At 45.7% G+C, this 18,281-nt stretch overlaps 1 protein-coding gene across 2 annotated transcripts in view; it reads right to left on the reverse strand.

The window, feature by feature from the left end:
• The window catches only part of LOC144099450 (uncharacterized), a 51,505-nt gene that overhangs the window by 7,786 nt on the left and 25,438 nt on the right, over positions 1 to 18,281 (reverse strand). Inside the window, exons 3-4 of one of the 2 annotated variants that reach the window (XM_077632754.1) lie at positions 16,158 to 16,263; positions 13,408 to 13,704 (exon numbers count right to left, since the gene is read on the reverse strand). In XM_077632754.1, the coding sequence (XP_077488880.1) occupies positions 13,408 to 13,704; positions 16,158 to 16,263 (403 nt within the window). Of the gene's footprint in view, positions 1 to 13,257; positions 13,705 to 16,157; positions 16,264 to 18,281 lie in introns of those variants that run through there. The other variant, XM_077632753.1, reaches the window with a different exon arrangement.

The raw sequence follows: 18,281 nt of genomic DNA on the forward strand, positions 1-18,281 counted from the left end.
AGCCTTAATTGTACTGTCGGCCGCAACAAAAATAAAATAAAAAAATTGCGGGATCTGCGATGCGTCGCGGAGCTAAGCGAAACTAAAGCCCCTTGATAATTTGAAAGTAGCGACACTCCTCGATTCTCCTCGCGCGGCGGCTGCGAGCTCTGCGCACGACGCGCTTTTTCTCCTTAGCGCCCGCCGGCCGACCGCACTAGTGAGTGAAGCGCGTGTTTTTGGGCCAGTTCTGCGCTCCAAGAGTGCACATAATATTTGAAAAATTGCTAGAAAAGCATTGAGGATGCCGAGAGTAACGTTCATGAAGAGATTGGTTTCTTCTTAGAAGTGTGGGAATGGGGAATACTGACATAAACAACGCTTTCAGGCGAGTTTGGTACTGCAGACAATTTTTAAGTCACAGGATAAGGTGTTTTACTTTGTGCTCCTGATCTAGTACTGCCTCTGACTTTGTCTGTGCTTGTTTGTTTAGAGCGTGAACTCTGTCACCGCGATAAAACTTCGGAGAACGACCCGGACTGGTGCTTTGAACTTCAAGATGAGAGAAGGTCAAAGCGGGACTTATCTGTTTCGCTACTGTCAAGCTAACAGTCTAAGCATAGTAATGTCCCGCGACCAACCGTGAGTTTGGATCATTGGTTAATTATACACTTATTTTGACCAATTAATAGGGCCAGATTAATTGATATTTAGTAAATTGCAATTAAAACCCAAATTTGCGCTGCAGCATCGAGTCGTATAGCGCTGCAAAGCTTAGGCCAAGCGTAATGGCACTATGCTAGTTGGCGATCCGCCTTAGTCGGCGTTAATTACTTAATTTTGAATAAAACCCAACAATGAGCTAGACAGTGAAGTCATATACCTTTGAAAAACTTAAAATGAATGCAAATGCTTTGAATTAGCGATCCCTATTAATTAGCGTTATTGAGCTATATGCAATCAAAACCACCCTTTGGATTACAGCATCGAGTCATATACCTTCGAAAACTTAGGTCAGTGCAAATGAGTTGTGCTAGTCATCGACCCGAATTAATTAGTGCTAAATAATTAACTGCAGTTAAATCCAAACTTTGCACTAAAGACGGGAAACTAAGGGCAAGCGTAAACGCGTTAGACTAGCTAGCCAAACTTAAAGGAAAACCTCACAACAACAGAGCTAACATTCTAACTAGGCTTAACACGAACTGCTTCGAAATGTGTTTCTTTGCTTGTGCATACGGTTGCGCACTTTCAATGTGATCAAGGCGTGCGGACAATTATTCATCGAACATTATTAGGCACTGGTGTCAAGGCAGCTTAAGAATATACTCGGTATACCTATGAGAGAATGCATTCTATATCTCTAGGCAAGATAAAAGCACTGATCTCCACTAGGGGGCTGGATGCCGCATCGGGCGCCCGAAAGTGAAGCCACCGGAAGTTGGGCGGCATGTCCCGGAAGTCAGCCTTTGACAGTGCACGAAATCGAACCTCAGCACGGTTTTTCAATTTCAGTTCTCGTTTTCTACTTAGCATTTTGTCTTTTCGAGGTTCTCGTCTTTTTTCATGACAATGCCTAACTGTTCCGCCATCAACTGTATGAGGAGAGGAGCAAAGGCCTCGGGAAAAGCGTTTCAAAAATAAGGGTCAATTGCATCGCTATGGGACGACACTAGCAGACGACAGAACGTCGCTACAGACAGTACGTACGGAATCTCGTCTGCTCAGCTTAGTGTCGTCCCGTTGCGCTAGCATCGCCAACTCTGCTCTTTGTTTTGATGTACGTTGTCGCGCTCTAAGCCTAAATTATACCATAAATGGCGGATAAATTTAAGGAAGAATAGGTCGAAACCTTCACCACGCAGCCGACTTTGCACTCACCATTTTGCAGAATTCTGTTCAGACCCAACCGGAGCGAGGGTGAGGCCACAATCTGGTGAGGTGCCGTCGGTGTTCTGCTGGTTCACATTAGCGCGTGAAAAAGATATATGGTAGCGCTTTTTCGATGGAGCGTATCACGTAATGTTTCGTGCTGTAGCAAATTATGCCTGAATGGGCTTTTATTGGTGATGATTGGTGCAGTTAGACTTCTAACAGCGCTTGTCGCATGCGCTGCTGCCATTCGTCTTTCTCGTCAGTCGTTTCTCTCGTGCTGAACAGATGAAACGTGGCTGTGCTATAGAGTTAGATTAAAAGCACGTCTGGAAGGTAAATGACACAATAAAGAGATAAGCATCATCTGCCATCGATGAGAAGATACATCGTCCGCAACCAACTCGGAACTGAAACAGCGGCAGCTGTATAACGAGTGGCTCTTCGAGTGTCAGGATTTCTGCACCATTGCCTTTTCATTGCTACGCGAAAATTTGTTTTTAAGATGACCAAGACTTATCGGCATTCCCCTACTTCTTCTAATTACCCTCGGAAGAAAAGAACCAGATCATAAAATACTGTTTAATGCACGCACCCCTTTGCCGCGGCATGTCTGTTTTCTTCGGTTTCTCTGAAATTACAGGGTTCCCCAAACATCACACCTTTCTCGCGTTGAGCTTGCATATTCTTTTGATATTACAGTAGACGTTACAACAAAACAATGCGAAAAACTGAGAACGGAATGACGAAAGACGCGACTTTTTGCATTAAAATACACAAAAGACACAGAACTTCCGGGATATATGACAGAGCTTCCGGTGGCTTCACTTGCGCCCACTTCGGAAAGCGGGATTGCGGCATCCAGCCAACTAGTGGAGACCAGTAGATAAAAGCCTCTCGATAATGTAATATTATACTTGACACAAAAATTTCGTTGCAGTATGTAGGAGCGGATATAAAACTGGTATTTTGATTAGGCATCACTTAAAATGTATCATTAAAGAATATAATAGCATGGTCAGAAGGATGATTTATTTTCGCTCACGCAAAAGAACCTTGATTGGCAAGGTACACGTAACAGACGGGAGTATCACATAATATTCAGCATCTACGCTAGTGCAGAAATGTGCTATGCAGTATTGATGACAGTTGAGAAAAACATGCTCAAGACAATACAAGAGTGCTGTATGTCATAGCTCAAATCAACGTCACTTTGTACATCGATACAGCAGTTTAATGCAACAAAAAGTTGAAGGACAATGGTATCTTACGCTAAAAGATTGTCTGTTAAAAATTGTAGATTTCTTGTTATAGAGACGATGCTGCAGGTTCAGGAACTAGCACGTTTTGAGCCCAGTCGCAATTTGCACACAAGATGCAATAAATGCGCGGATGCTTTGGAGATTCGTACCGTTCTGGCCTCGCATGCAAAATAACCTAAAAACGAAAACAGCAAACAACCCTCGAATGATGCCTTGAAACCAACGGCGTCAAACCTTTTTTATGAACTCATGGTTAATGCTCTAACGTGAACATATATGGTATCATTAATACCCATAACCATCATCAGGCGGCTTGCTGCTGTTGTACGCGCAACAGCACGACATAGCGCTTGCACGTTGCAATAAAAGCACGGCGCTGTAATATTCGCTCGCCGAGCCTAGGAGAAAAATGGCGCGGAGGAAAAATAAAAACACAAGCACAACGCCGGACCCACGCGTTTCCAAGGGAAACGGCAGGAAAACCAATCGTTGCTCAGAAAATCGTGCGGAGAGCCGGCCGTCAGGAAAGGGGCGCGAAATAGGTGAGGTGTAGGCGATGAGGTCGCGCGGCGGCAGCGAAGTTCAATGGTTGGCGGAACTTTCTTATTATCAAGGAGTTTTAAGCGAAACTGCACTGCTGCGCCATCTGCCGTCGCAGAGCATGGTGTCGAAGCTTACTCACAGTACTGCCGCAGCGGGCGTGCCGTGAGCCTCGACATCGCGCTCTGTGACGGCAGATGGCGCAGCAATGAAATTTTGCTTAGGGTGCCTCGATGCCAGTGCCGCTTTTCAGGGCGGGGACACCCTTTGTAGCACTCCGCGCCGCCTCTGCGCCATGTTGGTTCTTTCCCGCCGGCCGTCGAGCTGAACGGAAGCGCGTCGCATTCTATTTGCTGTCTTTGTGGTGTTGCGGTGCGAGAGCTCGTGTTTTATGTGGTCTGTTGGGATGTGCGCGCTTGTTAACGAAACATGACGGGCTGTTGTGTCCCTCTGTGCACTGGATCGAGCGCAAAAGGGCAGCGGGTATTTCGTTTCCCCCGCGATGCTGAACGAAGAAAGAAATGGGCAGCGCAAGTAAAACGTGACGGCTGGGAACCGACGGATACAACTAAGATATGTGAGGTAAGGCTCATGATTTTGTGATACACTATTATGAATAATGTCATTTTCTATTGCTTTTCATCATCTCAATACAGCAGCATGCATATGTAGGAGTGCCTTTTGTAGTGATCACGCTGCAGTATGGTGCGATCACCGTGTTTGACTCGTTGCAACGGCGTAGGTTTGTTCTAGACGTGTGAACTGCGCATTTTTTTTCTATCTAGAAGTATTGGGGCGCTTATAAACTCGGTTCGTTTCCGATCTCGATAGGCATGAGGGGTTTATTTATTCGTCGACTGGGGTGTGTGTGAAGAAAGTGCCTTACGATTCTGCTTGCCACCTCATCTTTCAATGACATGCTGTGCTTCTTTTTTCATTCTTACAGCTCCACTTTGGGCAGGATCAATATGAATTAAATCGTCTGGATGGACGACGGCTGCTCAAATGGAACGCCTTGCCTACTCTCTTCGATTTTAGGCGTACGTAAACATGAATTTGTTGTTTTTTATCTTTTGCTATTGTGAAAAATCTTCTAAAGTTTGCAGTCGCGCGAATTTTTCGTGTTTGTTTTCCGCAGACTGCATTCGTTTAAGCTTTGCTCAAGGAGTGTGCATATGTTGCGCTGCATGTATTGCTCATTATGTAGAAGATCGGCGGAACTTACACGCTTGTTTGTAATATGCAAGCGTATATTTGATTACTCTATTGGACTCACTGATTATTGAATCCTTAATTAGGTCAAAAGTATTACAAATTATTAGCAGCAGGGGTGTTGTGCTTCCCATGACATGCACTTATTGTGTTGTCATTGCCAGTTCCTTAATCACGTGGCTCTCATGGGTAACAAGCTCTGTGGGCCGTCTGCTTTCAGGGTGGATTCATTGTTGTTTTTTATGAACTTATTGCTCCCATTGGTTACGACTTTTTTCTCAAAGGTGTTGTCCTCATTTTTTCGCCACTTGTTTGTGTAGTAGATACTGAGGCTGCACTAACTGCACACAAGCTTCGAAGCTTAATCTAGGTGGTTTTAGATATACAGAATTTTCGTAATTATTGATATTTGTAATTTTCACTTTTGCAGCTCGGCCCAGGCATAGAAAGCCTCCGTGTCAGCGAACGCTGCCCACGACCCTTGTTGTCGATGCTTCAGAGAGTTCGTCTATTGCACAAGGGGATTGTGACAGTAGTGACTCCGATTTTGCTGAGCAGTGCAAGACAGTGACGGAGTCCGCTGATGTCTTTTCTCTGCAACCAAGCGAGCTGATCAAGAAATTGCAGGACTTGCAAAAGAAGAATACTGCACTCAATGAGCAGCTGTTACGTTCCAATAAGAAACTAAAAAAAGAAGCAAAACGAACAAAACGTCTTCAAGCAAAAATGTCTGCTTTGACTTCAAACATGAAGTTTCTAAATGAGGATCAGAAGTCTGCCTTGCATTAGCGGAACAGAAAGGGGTGCGTGTGGAGTGCCGAGACTGTGAAGAAGGCTCTCCAGCTCAAGTTTGCCTGCGGCTCAACAGGCTATGACGTTTTGTTAGAGCAGGGCAATCCTTTGCCTTCTAGCAGAACTCTTTGTAGGCGGCTTCAACATCTTTCATTTCAACCTGGTGTCCTTAAAGAGATATTTGACATCATGGAAACAAAGGTTGCAGCAATGACAGACATTGAGAAGGACTGTGTTTTATTTTTGGACGAAATGGAAATAAGAAGGGGACTCGAACTTGACCGTGGCAGTGATGCATTCCTTGGAACGACAACGCTTCCAGAGAGTGACCAACCTGCTAACCATGCACTTGTCTTTATGGCTGGTGGAATGAACACCCGATGGAAGCAGGTGATCGCCTACCACTTCACCGGGGCGTATGTTTCTGGAGACACGCTGAAAGACTTCGTGTTCCACTTGATACGTCTCTGCACACAAATATCGCTGCGTGTGTTATGTGTAACCTGTGATATGGGTTCGTCAAACCGTGCCATGTGGCGGACTTTAAATCTCTCCTGTTCACGCAATTCAGTGACTACATGCAGTGTACCACACCCTTGTGATGAACAAAAGGAACTTCACTTTATGCCGGACCCTGCGCATGTCCTCAAAAACCTAAGAGGGCACCTTGTGCGAAAGGACACTATGCGCCTTAGTGATGACATTGTATCCAAGTATGGATTACCAAGTGCTCATGTTTCGATACAGCATGTTGAACGTGTGATTGAGCTGCAGCGAGATGACCAGCTACAGGTGGCCTCAAACCTTAGTGATGTTCACATATCAAATGGCCACTTCACGAAAATGAAGGTTGGCATTGCCGTAGTTTTTCAGAGAGGTACCACCAGTCATTCGGTTCTGGATTGAAAAAAAAATGCTTCCTCCTGAAGCTGAAACAACAGCATGGTTCTTTGAGCTTATCTTTCAATGGTACACGCTCATGACAGCTCGCCATCCCGTAGTTGCTTTGAGCCATCTCGATGACGCAAAATACAAGCAAGCCATATCAACTTTGAGTCTTGCTTCAGATGTGATCAGGGGTCTCAAAATTGGCGTCAAGGGTGTATGGAAGCCATGCCAGTCTGGCGTCTTGATGTCAACGGAAGTGGTAATGAAACTACATGCTCTTCTTATTAACGAGCGTGGGTACACATTTGTGCTGACTGGAAGGCTCGCTCAAGACTGCCTTGAAAACCTGTTCTCTGTAGTACGCATGATGAGTCCAGTACCGAGTGCTTACGATTTGAAAAACGCCCTAAGAATAGTGTCGGTGAGCCAGTTCCTCAAGGTACCGAAAGCGTCTGGATACACAATCGATGACAGCACCTACCTTGTCGATTTGCTCTCACCAGAAATTAAACAGTTTCAAAGTATCATCCAGTCGGAAGAGAGCGATGAGAGAAGAGACTTCGTTCTTGACTTAGAGGAAGTGTCTTCTCTTTAGGAAGATGTGCTCGCCCACTTGGCGGGCTTCTTGTTAAAACCAATTGTCCGCACTGTGGAACACTGCTCTGTATGCATGCGCATGCTAGTGGCAGAAGTACCTGGACCGGAACACCACCTTACTCAACTAAAGGAATATGTTAAAGGTGGCAGGAATTTAATTTATGCAAGCAGACAAGTGCTGGACTTTGTTTTTAAATGTGAGAGCGCTTTCAAGTTCTTTGCTGAAGCTCAAGATCTGAGCCATCTAAGAACACCATTGAATGCACTGAAGGAAATTATTGCAAACAATGTAACCTTGCCAGAAAATCCATGTTGTCAGCACAAAGATGTGATCGAAAAACTTCTTCAGCGCTTTGTGTCCACAAGGCTTCAGATCTATCTGCGATGGCTTAACACTCCAGAAAAGCCAGCTGAGTGTTACGCTAGCAAGACTGTAGCAGGTACGAGCCTCCAGTAAGGCAATTACATTTCAGCCTTATAACCTCGTTGAGACCTCATAACGTGAAGTATGAGTGATTATTTTACAAATAAAATGTGTTTGATTGTTGAAGACTGTTTTTAGTGCATTTTTTGCTCTTCCGTTAGCACGTGAGCTGCTTTCGGCGAACTTACGCGGCGTCTCCCCATTTTTCTCCTAGTTTTATAAATCTGACCGGAAACACACAATAAGAAACAAAATTGTTACGAAATTACTGCAAACAATAAATTTCATCCAAGTGCGCAATTCCAGTAATGTTTGTATGATGTACGAGTGAAATGAGTAAATAAAAAGGGGTAACCTCAGATGCAAATCTTTGCCAACATCAGGTTGTGATGCACGCGAAAAGTGTCGCCACAACCACTCTGGAACTGAACAGTTTATGCAAACAAAATGCTCAATAGATGGTAAAGCAGAAAATTTGCATTTAAATAACGGTGGTATCGCCCTCATACGCCCGCGCCCCTTTCTATCTGCCCGATAGTTAATCTGCACGCCCTGCGCCTCCGAATTGGAAAGAACTAAGATGGCGCCGAAAAGAGTCGGTGTCCCCACCCTGAAAGCGGAAGCGCGGGCATCGAGGCACCCTAATTTTGCTTTGCTCCGCCACGCTTCGCAGATCGCGCAGTTTTGCGGCCGACAGTGCATGTGTGCCAATTGGACACAAATACCGAGTCAGTCGTAAGGTGCCCACCCTCAGACAAGAGACACTATTCTTTGCTTCTATATAATGCAAGCTTCTGTTTGGATTTATTTTGCTCCTTTCTGTGTTTTGATATATCCGTAACGTAATGCTACCTCTTGATAAATTTAAAGCACTTTTTCATTATGTGCGGTGAAAAATCGTCTTTACTTATCTTCCAGAAATTACAATTTTTTGTCATTTTCAACCGTAGGAACCCATGCATGGTTTTGACGATTGTGGAGGTTGCCAGGTGGTATTGGAGTCGTGGGTTGCTGAAGGTAACCTGTGCATCGGTACCATGTCCCTTACCACGTAATTTATAAGCAGGTAAAATCAAACAAAAATAAGAATGAAGTGAGAAATACAGGGGCCGTCAATTTTCTTGTAAGCGTGCTTGTGCGAAGCTCTATAGGCTAAAATGCTGGGAGTATTTTTCGGAAAGCCTAATATTTCAGGCCTTGCGGATCTTTTTCCACGGTCGAAATTGTCGTAATGTACAGGGATGAAATGCAGATGTGCTAATGCGGCCAGCAACACCATGCAATTGGTGTAACTATCTAGAGTTTCGGGGAAGACGTCGATGATGGGGAGCGCGGTTCGAAGCAAAAAGTTGTTGACGCATGTTGACTGCCGCAGTTTAGTTGGTTTGGCGAAGTACGCAAAGAACGTTTTTTTATAAGCTATGCCCTACTTACGTGGAAGGCATCACCAGCTCTAGGCGGTCTAGGCGGCCTTCATAGTGGTATACAGGGACTGCAGGCTAACATTTTAGGGAAGGAAAGATGGAGTGAAATAGCTAGAATACTAAAAATCGATTGGAGGGTATTTTCCAGGTGGTCTGAGGTCATGATTACTTGCTTACCAATGCCCCTAAGTAGAAAGCGAATAGTCACATACGATGGCTAAGGAAAAGGCTTGAAATTAAATTGAGCACACCATAGTGAATTATGAAATGGAAAATAAAAGCAGTAATGTAAAGAGAAATCAAGACAGCAGATTCGGTCATGGAAAACAAGCCAGGTGAACTTTAGAACAAATAGACAAGACGAAATGAGAAGATAAAACTAATTAGCAGATGACCTTTCAGTGAAATGGAGTGGATTTCAAGAGAAGGCTAACGTATCCGGGGGTGGAAGAGTGTCAGATGGGAAGATGAGGTTAGGTAGTTCACAAAAATAAGGTAGCCGCAGCTGGCTCGGGACGCTACAAAAAAATTCGGGTGACACTTAAGCTCTGCTTTAAGGGCATGACGTGGGCATTATGGCTGCTTGATGTGATTAAGAAACGAGTAAAATGCACATGTGCCGCATTGAAATGTTATTATATTATTTAAAAGAGTCGGAAGCGTACACAAAGAATGCGAGGCGAACACAGGCCCTGACTGCGATCCTGCCAGGGAGAAAACTGATTATTTCAGTCAATGTCACTGCGCTCGTTCGGCGTGAACAAGGAAGACGTTGAGCAGCAGTTCTGTCTAGTCTTCAATTGAATTGCTGCCGGCGATGGTGCTGCTACAACTTTGGCGCAGCTGTGCTCTGCAGCACATCTTAGTTCTAGTGGACGCCGCATGACAGCTGCCACGTCAGCAGACTAGTACGAGATTTTAAAGTGACAATATCCGCACTCCCGGCCAACACACAATTAACACTGACAAAGCCGAATTTTCTGCATAACGGCAAACTCAACGCTTTCGTGTCAAAATGCCGAATTAAATAATTTTATGGTACGGATAGTAAGCTAGTGGGCGGATATTCCGGGAGAAATTTACATTTGGCCAAGTACTTAACTAACTTTTTGAATACTTTACTCTGGAACCGCTTTCAAACTGGCAGCGTCCATAGAATTTGCTTACACCCCGACCACCGTAGCCTCACAATAGGTCTCAGCGTTTCGGGTACATATATAGGCCCACCGGGGCTCGTCTCAAATCTGAGCGAATTGATTGGAGGCTTCCAACAAAGAAATAGGTTATGGAGGAAATCGCAGCAGACAGCCTGATTAGTCCATTTCATAGTCAATATTTCTCCAGTCAATAACTATCAGTCCCTATCTCTATTTATGGACGCTAAGACGCACTGAGGAGTGTATGATAGCTTTGAAGACCGTCAAAAGAATCTGTATTTCTTCTAGTATAAGCTAAACAAAATGTGCTATTTTAATATGTCGTTCTGTAGTAACCTCTCTGCAGCTGTAGTGCGAAATTATATATAAAATTTTGCTTGTAGAAAAAGTTGATATGGAAAGCCCTCAGTAGCCGGTGTGGTGCAGTACGGCTGGCGACGCGAGGCGGCAATAAAAGTAAGACAGCAAGATTAGTTGTCACTGATATCACAACTATATATCATCGAAAGCTCGTAAACCAATGTGTGGTGCAAACATTCGCTTTGCTCATACTAGCTGATGGGGAACAGCGAAAAGCACGAGCAAATTCTGGAGTCTCTCTCAGTGGTTCGTTGCAGAGAACTCGCCTGCCAGGCTCTGCGCAGTACATATAGCACCACCCGGCGTAGAGGAGCTGAGGTCCATTAAAACCAGGCAAGTCCTTGATTGACAGTGCAATCTTCTCGCCGCACCTTCGGTAGGCAGCAAGCAATCCTCGCAGCGATACCACAAGTTTTAAGATGTAGTCTGCGTCGAACCTGGTTGCTTTCGCACTCAGCTTCGCCGCGCCGGCGTTCTGTGCAGTTGAATTGGAGAGGCACAGTCGCTGACTTTCGAGTTCTTTCCTCGGCTGCAGGTCCCAGTCCTGTACATGCCGCCAGAGCTGAGTGACCAGCACTTCGGAAATGACAGAACCGGCCCCAGCTAGCTTGAGTGCGAATGGTTTCTGCGCATCGAAGAATGGCCCCGCTGCTAAGACGGTTAAAGAGAAAGGGTGTAGGGGTTATAAAAAGCTGTTTCGTGCACTTCGACTGATGCCGTCGGCCAGGCCACGTGTAGGCCAGCAGCGTCTTTGACGCTCGTAGAAGCGCGGAGTCCGACGCTGGCGATCCTCCAGTTAAGCGTCATATCCATCGTCATATCGGAGTAGTTTTGGAAGGAGCGAACCAGTACGTCTTCGTTGGATTCGACAACGGCTTCAAACGAGGGCACTGCTGTGTCGGCAAGGTATTCTGATCTTTTAAGTGCATCAAGCGGGCCTGCCTTAGAGAATATATAGGCGTGGGCGCTCCGAATTTGTTTTATGAGGTCGCCTATGTCAGCCAAAACGCGGCCTCCAAAGCGGGCATTCACGTAGGTGGCAGTCAGGGCGCCTTTCATAAGAGTGTGCGCAGCCTCAAAGCAGTAACGTGCGCGCGCTTTCTTTGCAGCCTTGTACCCGCCGTGCCACAGGTTGAAAGCTGACGAGTCGGTCATCAGGGACAGTTCGAGGAGCATGTACCACCGCATGTATACCTGCATGTCAGTCACATTGAGAACTTCAGGTAAAGCGAAGTACTGCCGGAAGAAGGTTCGGTCTTGTACACGTATTTGAATGGCGGTGACGTCACTGAAGTAAAAGCGGAGGTGCCGGCTCCAAACATACGGCGGCAGCTCTGGAACCAAGTTTTCTATTTTGTCGATGCTCTCTGTGGTGTAGTTGAGTGACGGAGAAAGCGAAGCCGAGAGGACATTCGTCGCTCTCGTATCAACGGCATTGACGTGAGCAAGGCTCACATCTGGAGAATGTATATGTTCCATGTATGGCTGGAGACGTGCGAAAATGGCGCGGTGTTGTTCTTCATTGTCGTTGTTGAGGCGTCGAGCATGTTCTAAAAAGAAAGAACCAACGGACACTTCGATGTGGACCGAGTTCTTTCTTTCAAGAGGAATTACTTGCAGCGGCGTGTCGAAGGCCCAAATGATATTCAACAGGAGAGTGATGTTGAGAAGACTCTCTGTAAATGGCTTCGGGAGCGGATCGTAAAGGCCGACGTCGATTAGAAGGCGTCTCACTGTTTCAATCTCCGTTCGGTTGTGGGCTACAATATTTTCGCAAACTTGGAAAAATAGAGCAGCTTTCTGGGCCGCATTTTGATTGCTCGTAGGAACGACGGTTTCTCTGTTGTGCTGAGCGACATCGCCTATATACTTTTCGAAGAGAGACTCACGAACAGACAACTGCAAATAGAAACAATATTAGAGTACGTAAAATTAACTATTTGTATACGTAGGAAAGAAAGGCTGTGCAATCATTTTTTACTCAGTCTACACTGCGTCTCAGAGAGTGTTTTAAAAGGTAGTTGCTCAACAGTTCAGCAAGAAGTAGTTTATTCCAGAGCATAATTTATCAATGGGTGCTGTGTCTCACAGAAAGTGTTAAAAGGTAGTAGCTCAGTACCGCGTAGCTAAGTTGATAGATTCGCTCACGTGGTTTTCGGATATCCTAGCGTAAGTTCGCGGCGAAGACGTACCATTTTGCGTTTTATATTTTCGGAACATTTGGTATATACGTAACCAGTTAACCAGTGTATTGTACTAAGAAACAGCGCGGACCCGCCGCGGTGGCTCAGTGGTTAGGGCGCTCGACTACTGATCCGGAGTACCCGGGTTCGAGCCCGACCACGGCGGCTGCGTTTTTATGGAGGAAAAACGCTAAGGCGCCCGTGTGCTGTGCGATGTCAGTGCATCTTAAAGATCCATCAGGTGGTCGAAATTATTTCGGAGCCCTCCGCTACGGTACCTCTCTCTTCCTTTCTTCTTTCACTCCCTCCTTTATCCCTTATATAACGGCGTGGTTCAGGTGTTCAACGATATATGAGACATACTGCGCCATTTCCTTTCCCCAAAAACCAATTATTAAGAAACGCGGACACCACGAAGAAACGACACACACGAGCGCTGTGTGTGTCTTTTCTTCGTGGGGTCCGCGTTTCTTCGCGCTATTTCTATGTACAATGCATTACCAACTAGCCCGGAACCTTGCTCTTCAAACCAATGTACAGGTCTAAATAAAAATAATGCCCCCAATATGGTTTTATTCATCTTCGTATTGTTCCAGTCTTATATACACCATAACAAAGCCACAATTTTTCCTTTTTGTACCTTTGCTTGTGTTAGGGAAAGTGTAATTCGTAGAAGTTTTAAAAGGACTCTCATTAATGATTTGAAACTACACTCACGGAAAACGCCCAGTGTCCGCATATATGACCGTAGAAATCCTCGCAAGGATCGGTGGCCGCAGAGACGCTGTCGCGCAACAGCGCCCCATATTGTACGCAGGTCTCGGTGGTGCACAGGGCGGCCAGCTGTGTCAGGACTCGGGTTAGCGAGATCAGTGTGGCGGCGAGACCAGTGAAGAGAACACCCCCACCGGCCGTATCCAACAGTATGACCCACAGGCGCCGACACGCCCGCGGTCTTTTCGGAGCGGTGACCACCCGGCCCGCACTGCCATTTGCCGCTTCCATATAGGCAAGCTGAAAAGTGTTGCATAACCACTTCAGTAACGAAATATTATTCACTCGCAGGAAAACATTCAAAGCACATAAAAAACACGTCCACAAGAAGGAGCAGAAGTAGGAACACAATACGACATGCTTTATTGCATGGTCGTTACTTATATACAACTCGGTTGCGAAAGACGTGGAAGATACAGAAAGTAAATAAACAAAATTCCTATTGCCGAGCTCATAAGTGTCAAAAGCGTATTAGAGATGTAATCAATTTCCATGTACGAAGCGCGGTGCTTCGCTTAATGCGTAATGTTTAAGGCTTAATGCTTAATCTGCTTAATGCTGACAGCTTCTCTTATTTCTCTAGTGATCGATGTGTGAGTGGGTAATTCACCGTAAACAGTTACTTGCAATTTTAGCATAAGTAGAGTGCAAGGGAGTGATGAGGGCGATTAAATATTTCCGTCAACCTTTTTGAATGTTAAACACCCTTTTCCTGGGCCACAGTTTTCAGTGTGTGTCGGGTTTGTGTCTGTTGACGAGGCAGCAAGCCTGAAGAGCATGGAACAGAAACCGGACTGCGTTGCAAACTCACGATATTTTACAATATTTTAGTTTATTCGTCACGTTTATGTAATATCCTTACACCCTCTGGAAACTTTCGCAGTGCGACAGTTCGAAGCAACCAGTGAACTCGGATGGTGTGAGCAAATCACTTTTACTTTACTGCACCTCTTATGCTTTCTTCATCAGTATTTGTTTATTTCGAAGCCTTACTCGCAGAAATTACCGTGAGCTCTGCCCTAGTGCCATGGCATGGTGATTGAGCACCATCACAGTGAGAGCAGCTGTCAACTAATGAAGAACGGCAATTTTCTTTCCACTAACTCAAGCTGGCAAACGTTTATCGCTGGTTTCTTCAGATATACTGTAGAATGCGTCGAGCATTAACTAATAAAATGTGTGTATAGCATTGCTTTGGCACTTCCTCAGTTTTCCAGATTGTAACAAATTGAAGAAACGCTCAAACGAGAGCACAGGACACTGAAAATTACCTTCTTTAGTAAGTAAAATAAACTCACGCAGTTTTGGCATTTAGGCCTCAAAATAGTTTTGAATATAAGTTCAAGAAATCCATGAAACCCGGCGCGACACATCGTGCGTTTTGCCGAAGGTCAAGCGAAACGCGTTCCGTGTTAATTCGAGCGTAATGAGCGCATGAAACGACATTTTGAAAGCATCCGCTGAACCGGCGACTAACCCAGACCTCTGCTTGTCAACTGCTCCTTTCCCAGCAGATAGCGGCAGCGCTCCACGGAGCTGGCTGAATGCGCTCAAAGGCGCAATGTGTGTTTTTGCTCAAGACAGCCAGAGTTGGCGATGGAAGTACGTAGAACTAATGAGACTGTAAAATAATGCGTCTTTTCACTTGTCTGCAGCTGCAGAGAAACCAGTTTGCCCCCTTTACATGCGGCTGGGTCGGCCGCGAAACCGGTTTTCCCCCTTCACAAGGACAATAATGGCTTTTTCGCTCATGGTTCACTTAGTGCTATCACACAGAAAGGAAGGCGGAATTTTTCTCTCTAAGCTTTGCCACCCCTAACCCGTCGCCTGTCACCCTGTATTCGTCTTGCCTCCCCCGCTCGCGTTTCTCTCGCTTTTGAAAGTGGAGAGAGGGATTTTGTTTCCTCCGCTTTGCCAGGTGGCAAGCTTGCCGGTGGAGGCTTCACCAGGACAGATGACGGTTGTTTGGCTAGTGGCCCTCGTAGTGGTAGTGCACTCCCCCTGCCGACCATGAAAGATTAAAGGTGGCAGATGGAGGCTTCAATCGCAGGCTTTTTTCGTATCGAGGCATGTAGTTCTAGAGCTCTACAACGTATATTACTAACGTTCACATTCATGTGTGCCATTCCATGAATGTATAGCCGGAAATTACTAATTAAACATTTTTTAAATTGTGAAGATTAACGTCCCGAATATGAGGGACGCAACTGTAGAGGGGTCCGGATTAACATAGACCATCTGGGGTTCCTTGACGTGCGCTGACATAGCGCAGCACTCGGCCGTTTTTATATTTCGCTTCCATCGAAGTACGGGCACCGCGGGAGGTAGCAAACGTGCGGTGGTCTTTGGTAAACTACCGAATGGCGAACCCACTAAGCCACATCGGCAGGTTCCACTCAAACGGGTTTACTATGACTGGCGTCACAAATTTTATGTGATCACCTGCACACTGTGTGATATGTGTTTCTTTTATCATGTAAAAAACGTTCAAGAAAAGCACACAATCCACTGGGTGAGCCTAGCTATGGGAGTGAATAGCACAGACGCGTTGAAAATGCGGCACAAATCTGTCCGTAACCTTTCAGGGTTTTGACGAAATCTTTGGACGAAATCGGTCAGTCTTTTTTTCCTTAAACTTTTAGATCTAGGACCATAATGTATTTTCACAGTTATAATGTAGGAATGATTCTTACCTGCTATAGGTACCCTCTGCCAGAAATGTGTTGAGCGCTTCGTGGCTGCTACGTACAAACTAAGGCGTCGCAGACCAACTCTTGCAAACCTGTCACTGCTCCAAGGCTGAAAAAAATATTTGGAAAATATTAATATCTTCGTGCGGGCCAGTTGGTGAATCATCATTGAAAGCGGTAGCGCGAAGCAACAAGGACGAAAGAGAGACACGAGAACAAAGGACAGGTGCTTGTCCTGTGTTCTCGTGTTGTCTCTCGTCCTTTTTGCTTCGCGCTGCCGGTTTACATGATGATTTGGACCATACTTTTGGCAACGTGTGCGCTGGGAACGCTAAGAACACCAAAGACGTTCCGAAGCATGACTAGTAAACTGCTTAGACCAGCGACGAATAAGGCAGGAATTTCTGACTATACCTGCGTGTTACAGTGTCTCTGCATGAACTATTGTGATTTGCACCTCCCACATTATAAAAGTCAGCTTAAAAGTCTGCAGATTTCTTAGTACTTCTATTTATACAAGCTCGAACAGTTGCTCAGATGAAGTGGCGAATCATATATTTCTCCAATAAGACATTCGTATCCGTAGGGGTCCTAGAAGCTCCGGAATTAATGTAGCACATACAACTGATCTCACCTGTTAGAACAACAGTTTACTGTTGCTTCCTGGGCAGATATCCCCATAGAGAAAGGAGCCAACTGGGATGCTAACCATCTTCTTCTTCGCTCGCTTCGCTTCGCTTCGAGTACCGCAGGGTACTCGTGCAAAGAAAGTTCATGCTTATACAGTTCTCTGAAGTACGATCTATAAATAGATAGAAAAGCTTTCTACTCTTGTTTATTTTTAGGTGAAGAATTCTTGAAGTACGCTTAGCTAATTTCATGTTTACATTCTAACTCCCGTGTTGAAGACGCAGAATATGCACAATCCACGTGCAGTGCATTTTTGTTTTGGTAATGAAGTCATTGCTAATTTTCTTTTCCTCATTTGCGAGAATCCTGCGCCCAGATATCATACATTGGTTCACTGGTCACTGACCAAGGTCAACAAAAAAAAAAGACGTTTCGGGAGCGCTACGGCTCCCTTGTTCACAATGAGCAACCAGCTGGACGTCCCGGGCTTTTTGTAGCGGTTACTATCGCGTAGATAGGGTGCAACGTGCCGTCATTCTTATTTATTGTGTTGGGCGTAGTCTGGATGATAAATGAGTCGAGATTTCGGCGGGCTGATACATTCTTTTCCGTTGTTACTATATCTGCTTCATCCCAGTTAATTTCGTGACCAGTCTCTTGTGCATGCTCCGCGATTGCGTTCGTTGTCACTTTTCCTTTTCGTACATCGTACTGATGTTCTTTCAGGCGTCTCTTGAAGTCTTTCGTTTCCCCTGTGTAAACTGATGAACAGTCGGCGCAGGCAATCTTGTAAACCACGCCGGGAAAACTGGCACGAGGGAGCTGGTCTTTCACGTTTACAAGCTCATTTCTTATCTTGCTTGTTGGGACATGTGCAACATGGACGCCGTGCTTGCGGAACATCCGCGCCAGCGCCTCGCTGATCCCCGGTACATACGGGATAGCGGCTCGTTTCGGTGCGTTAGCACTTTCGTCTTCCCGAGCAGCAGGCTTACTTGATACAGCCACTCTTTGCGTGTTCCGAATGAAGGAAAGCGGGTAGCCGTTTCTTTTCAAATCTTTTTCCACGGTCTTCATTCCCTGGCACGGTTGATTAGGGATGCCACCACTGACCGCTTATGACTGACAGGGTGTGCTGAATTGAAATTTAGGTACCTTCCGGAATGCGTCGGTTTCCGGTAGACGCAAAAACTAAGACCTGTTGGAGTACGGGTTACCACGGTGTCGAGGAACGGAAGGCAGCCGTCAGTCTCTTCCTCAACAGTGAAGTTGATTGAGGGCTCAATGGCATTAAGGTGATCGAGGAAAGTGCGGGTGTGCTTCCGGTCTATGACGCCGAAGCAGTCGTCCACATACCTAAAAAATACTTTTGGTCGCGGTTGGAAGGTGTCCAAAGCTTTGCTCTCGATGGCTTCCATAGCGATGTTAGCCGCTGTGACCGAGATGGCTGCCCCCATTGCTGTGCCAAAGGTCTGTTGGTAGAAGTGGACAATCTTC

The sequence above is a fragment of the Amblyomma americanum genome, chromosome 7, assembly GCF_052857255.1.
Source record: "Amblyomma americanum isolate KBUSLIRL-KWMA chromosome 7, ASM5285725v1, whole genome shotgun sequence".
NCBI lineage: Eukaryota > Metazoa > Arthropoda > Arachnida > Ixodida > Ixodidae > Amblyomma > Amblyomma americanum.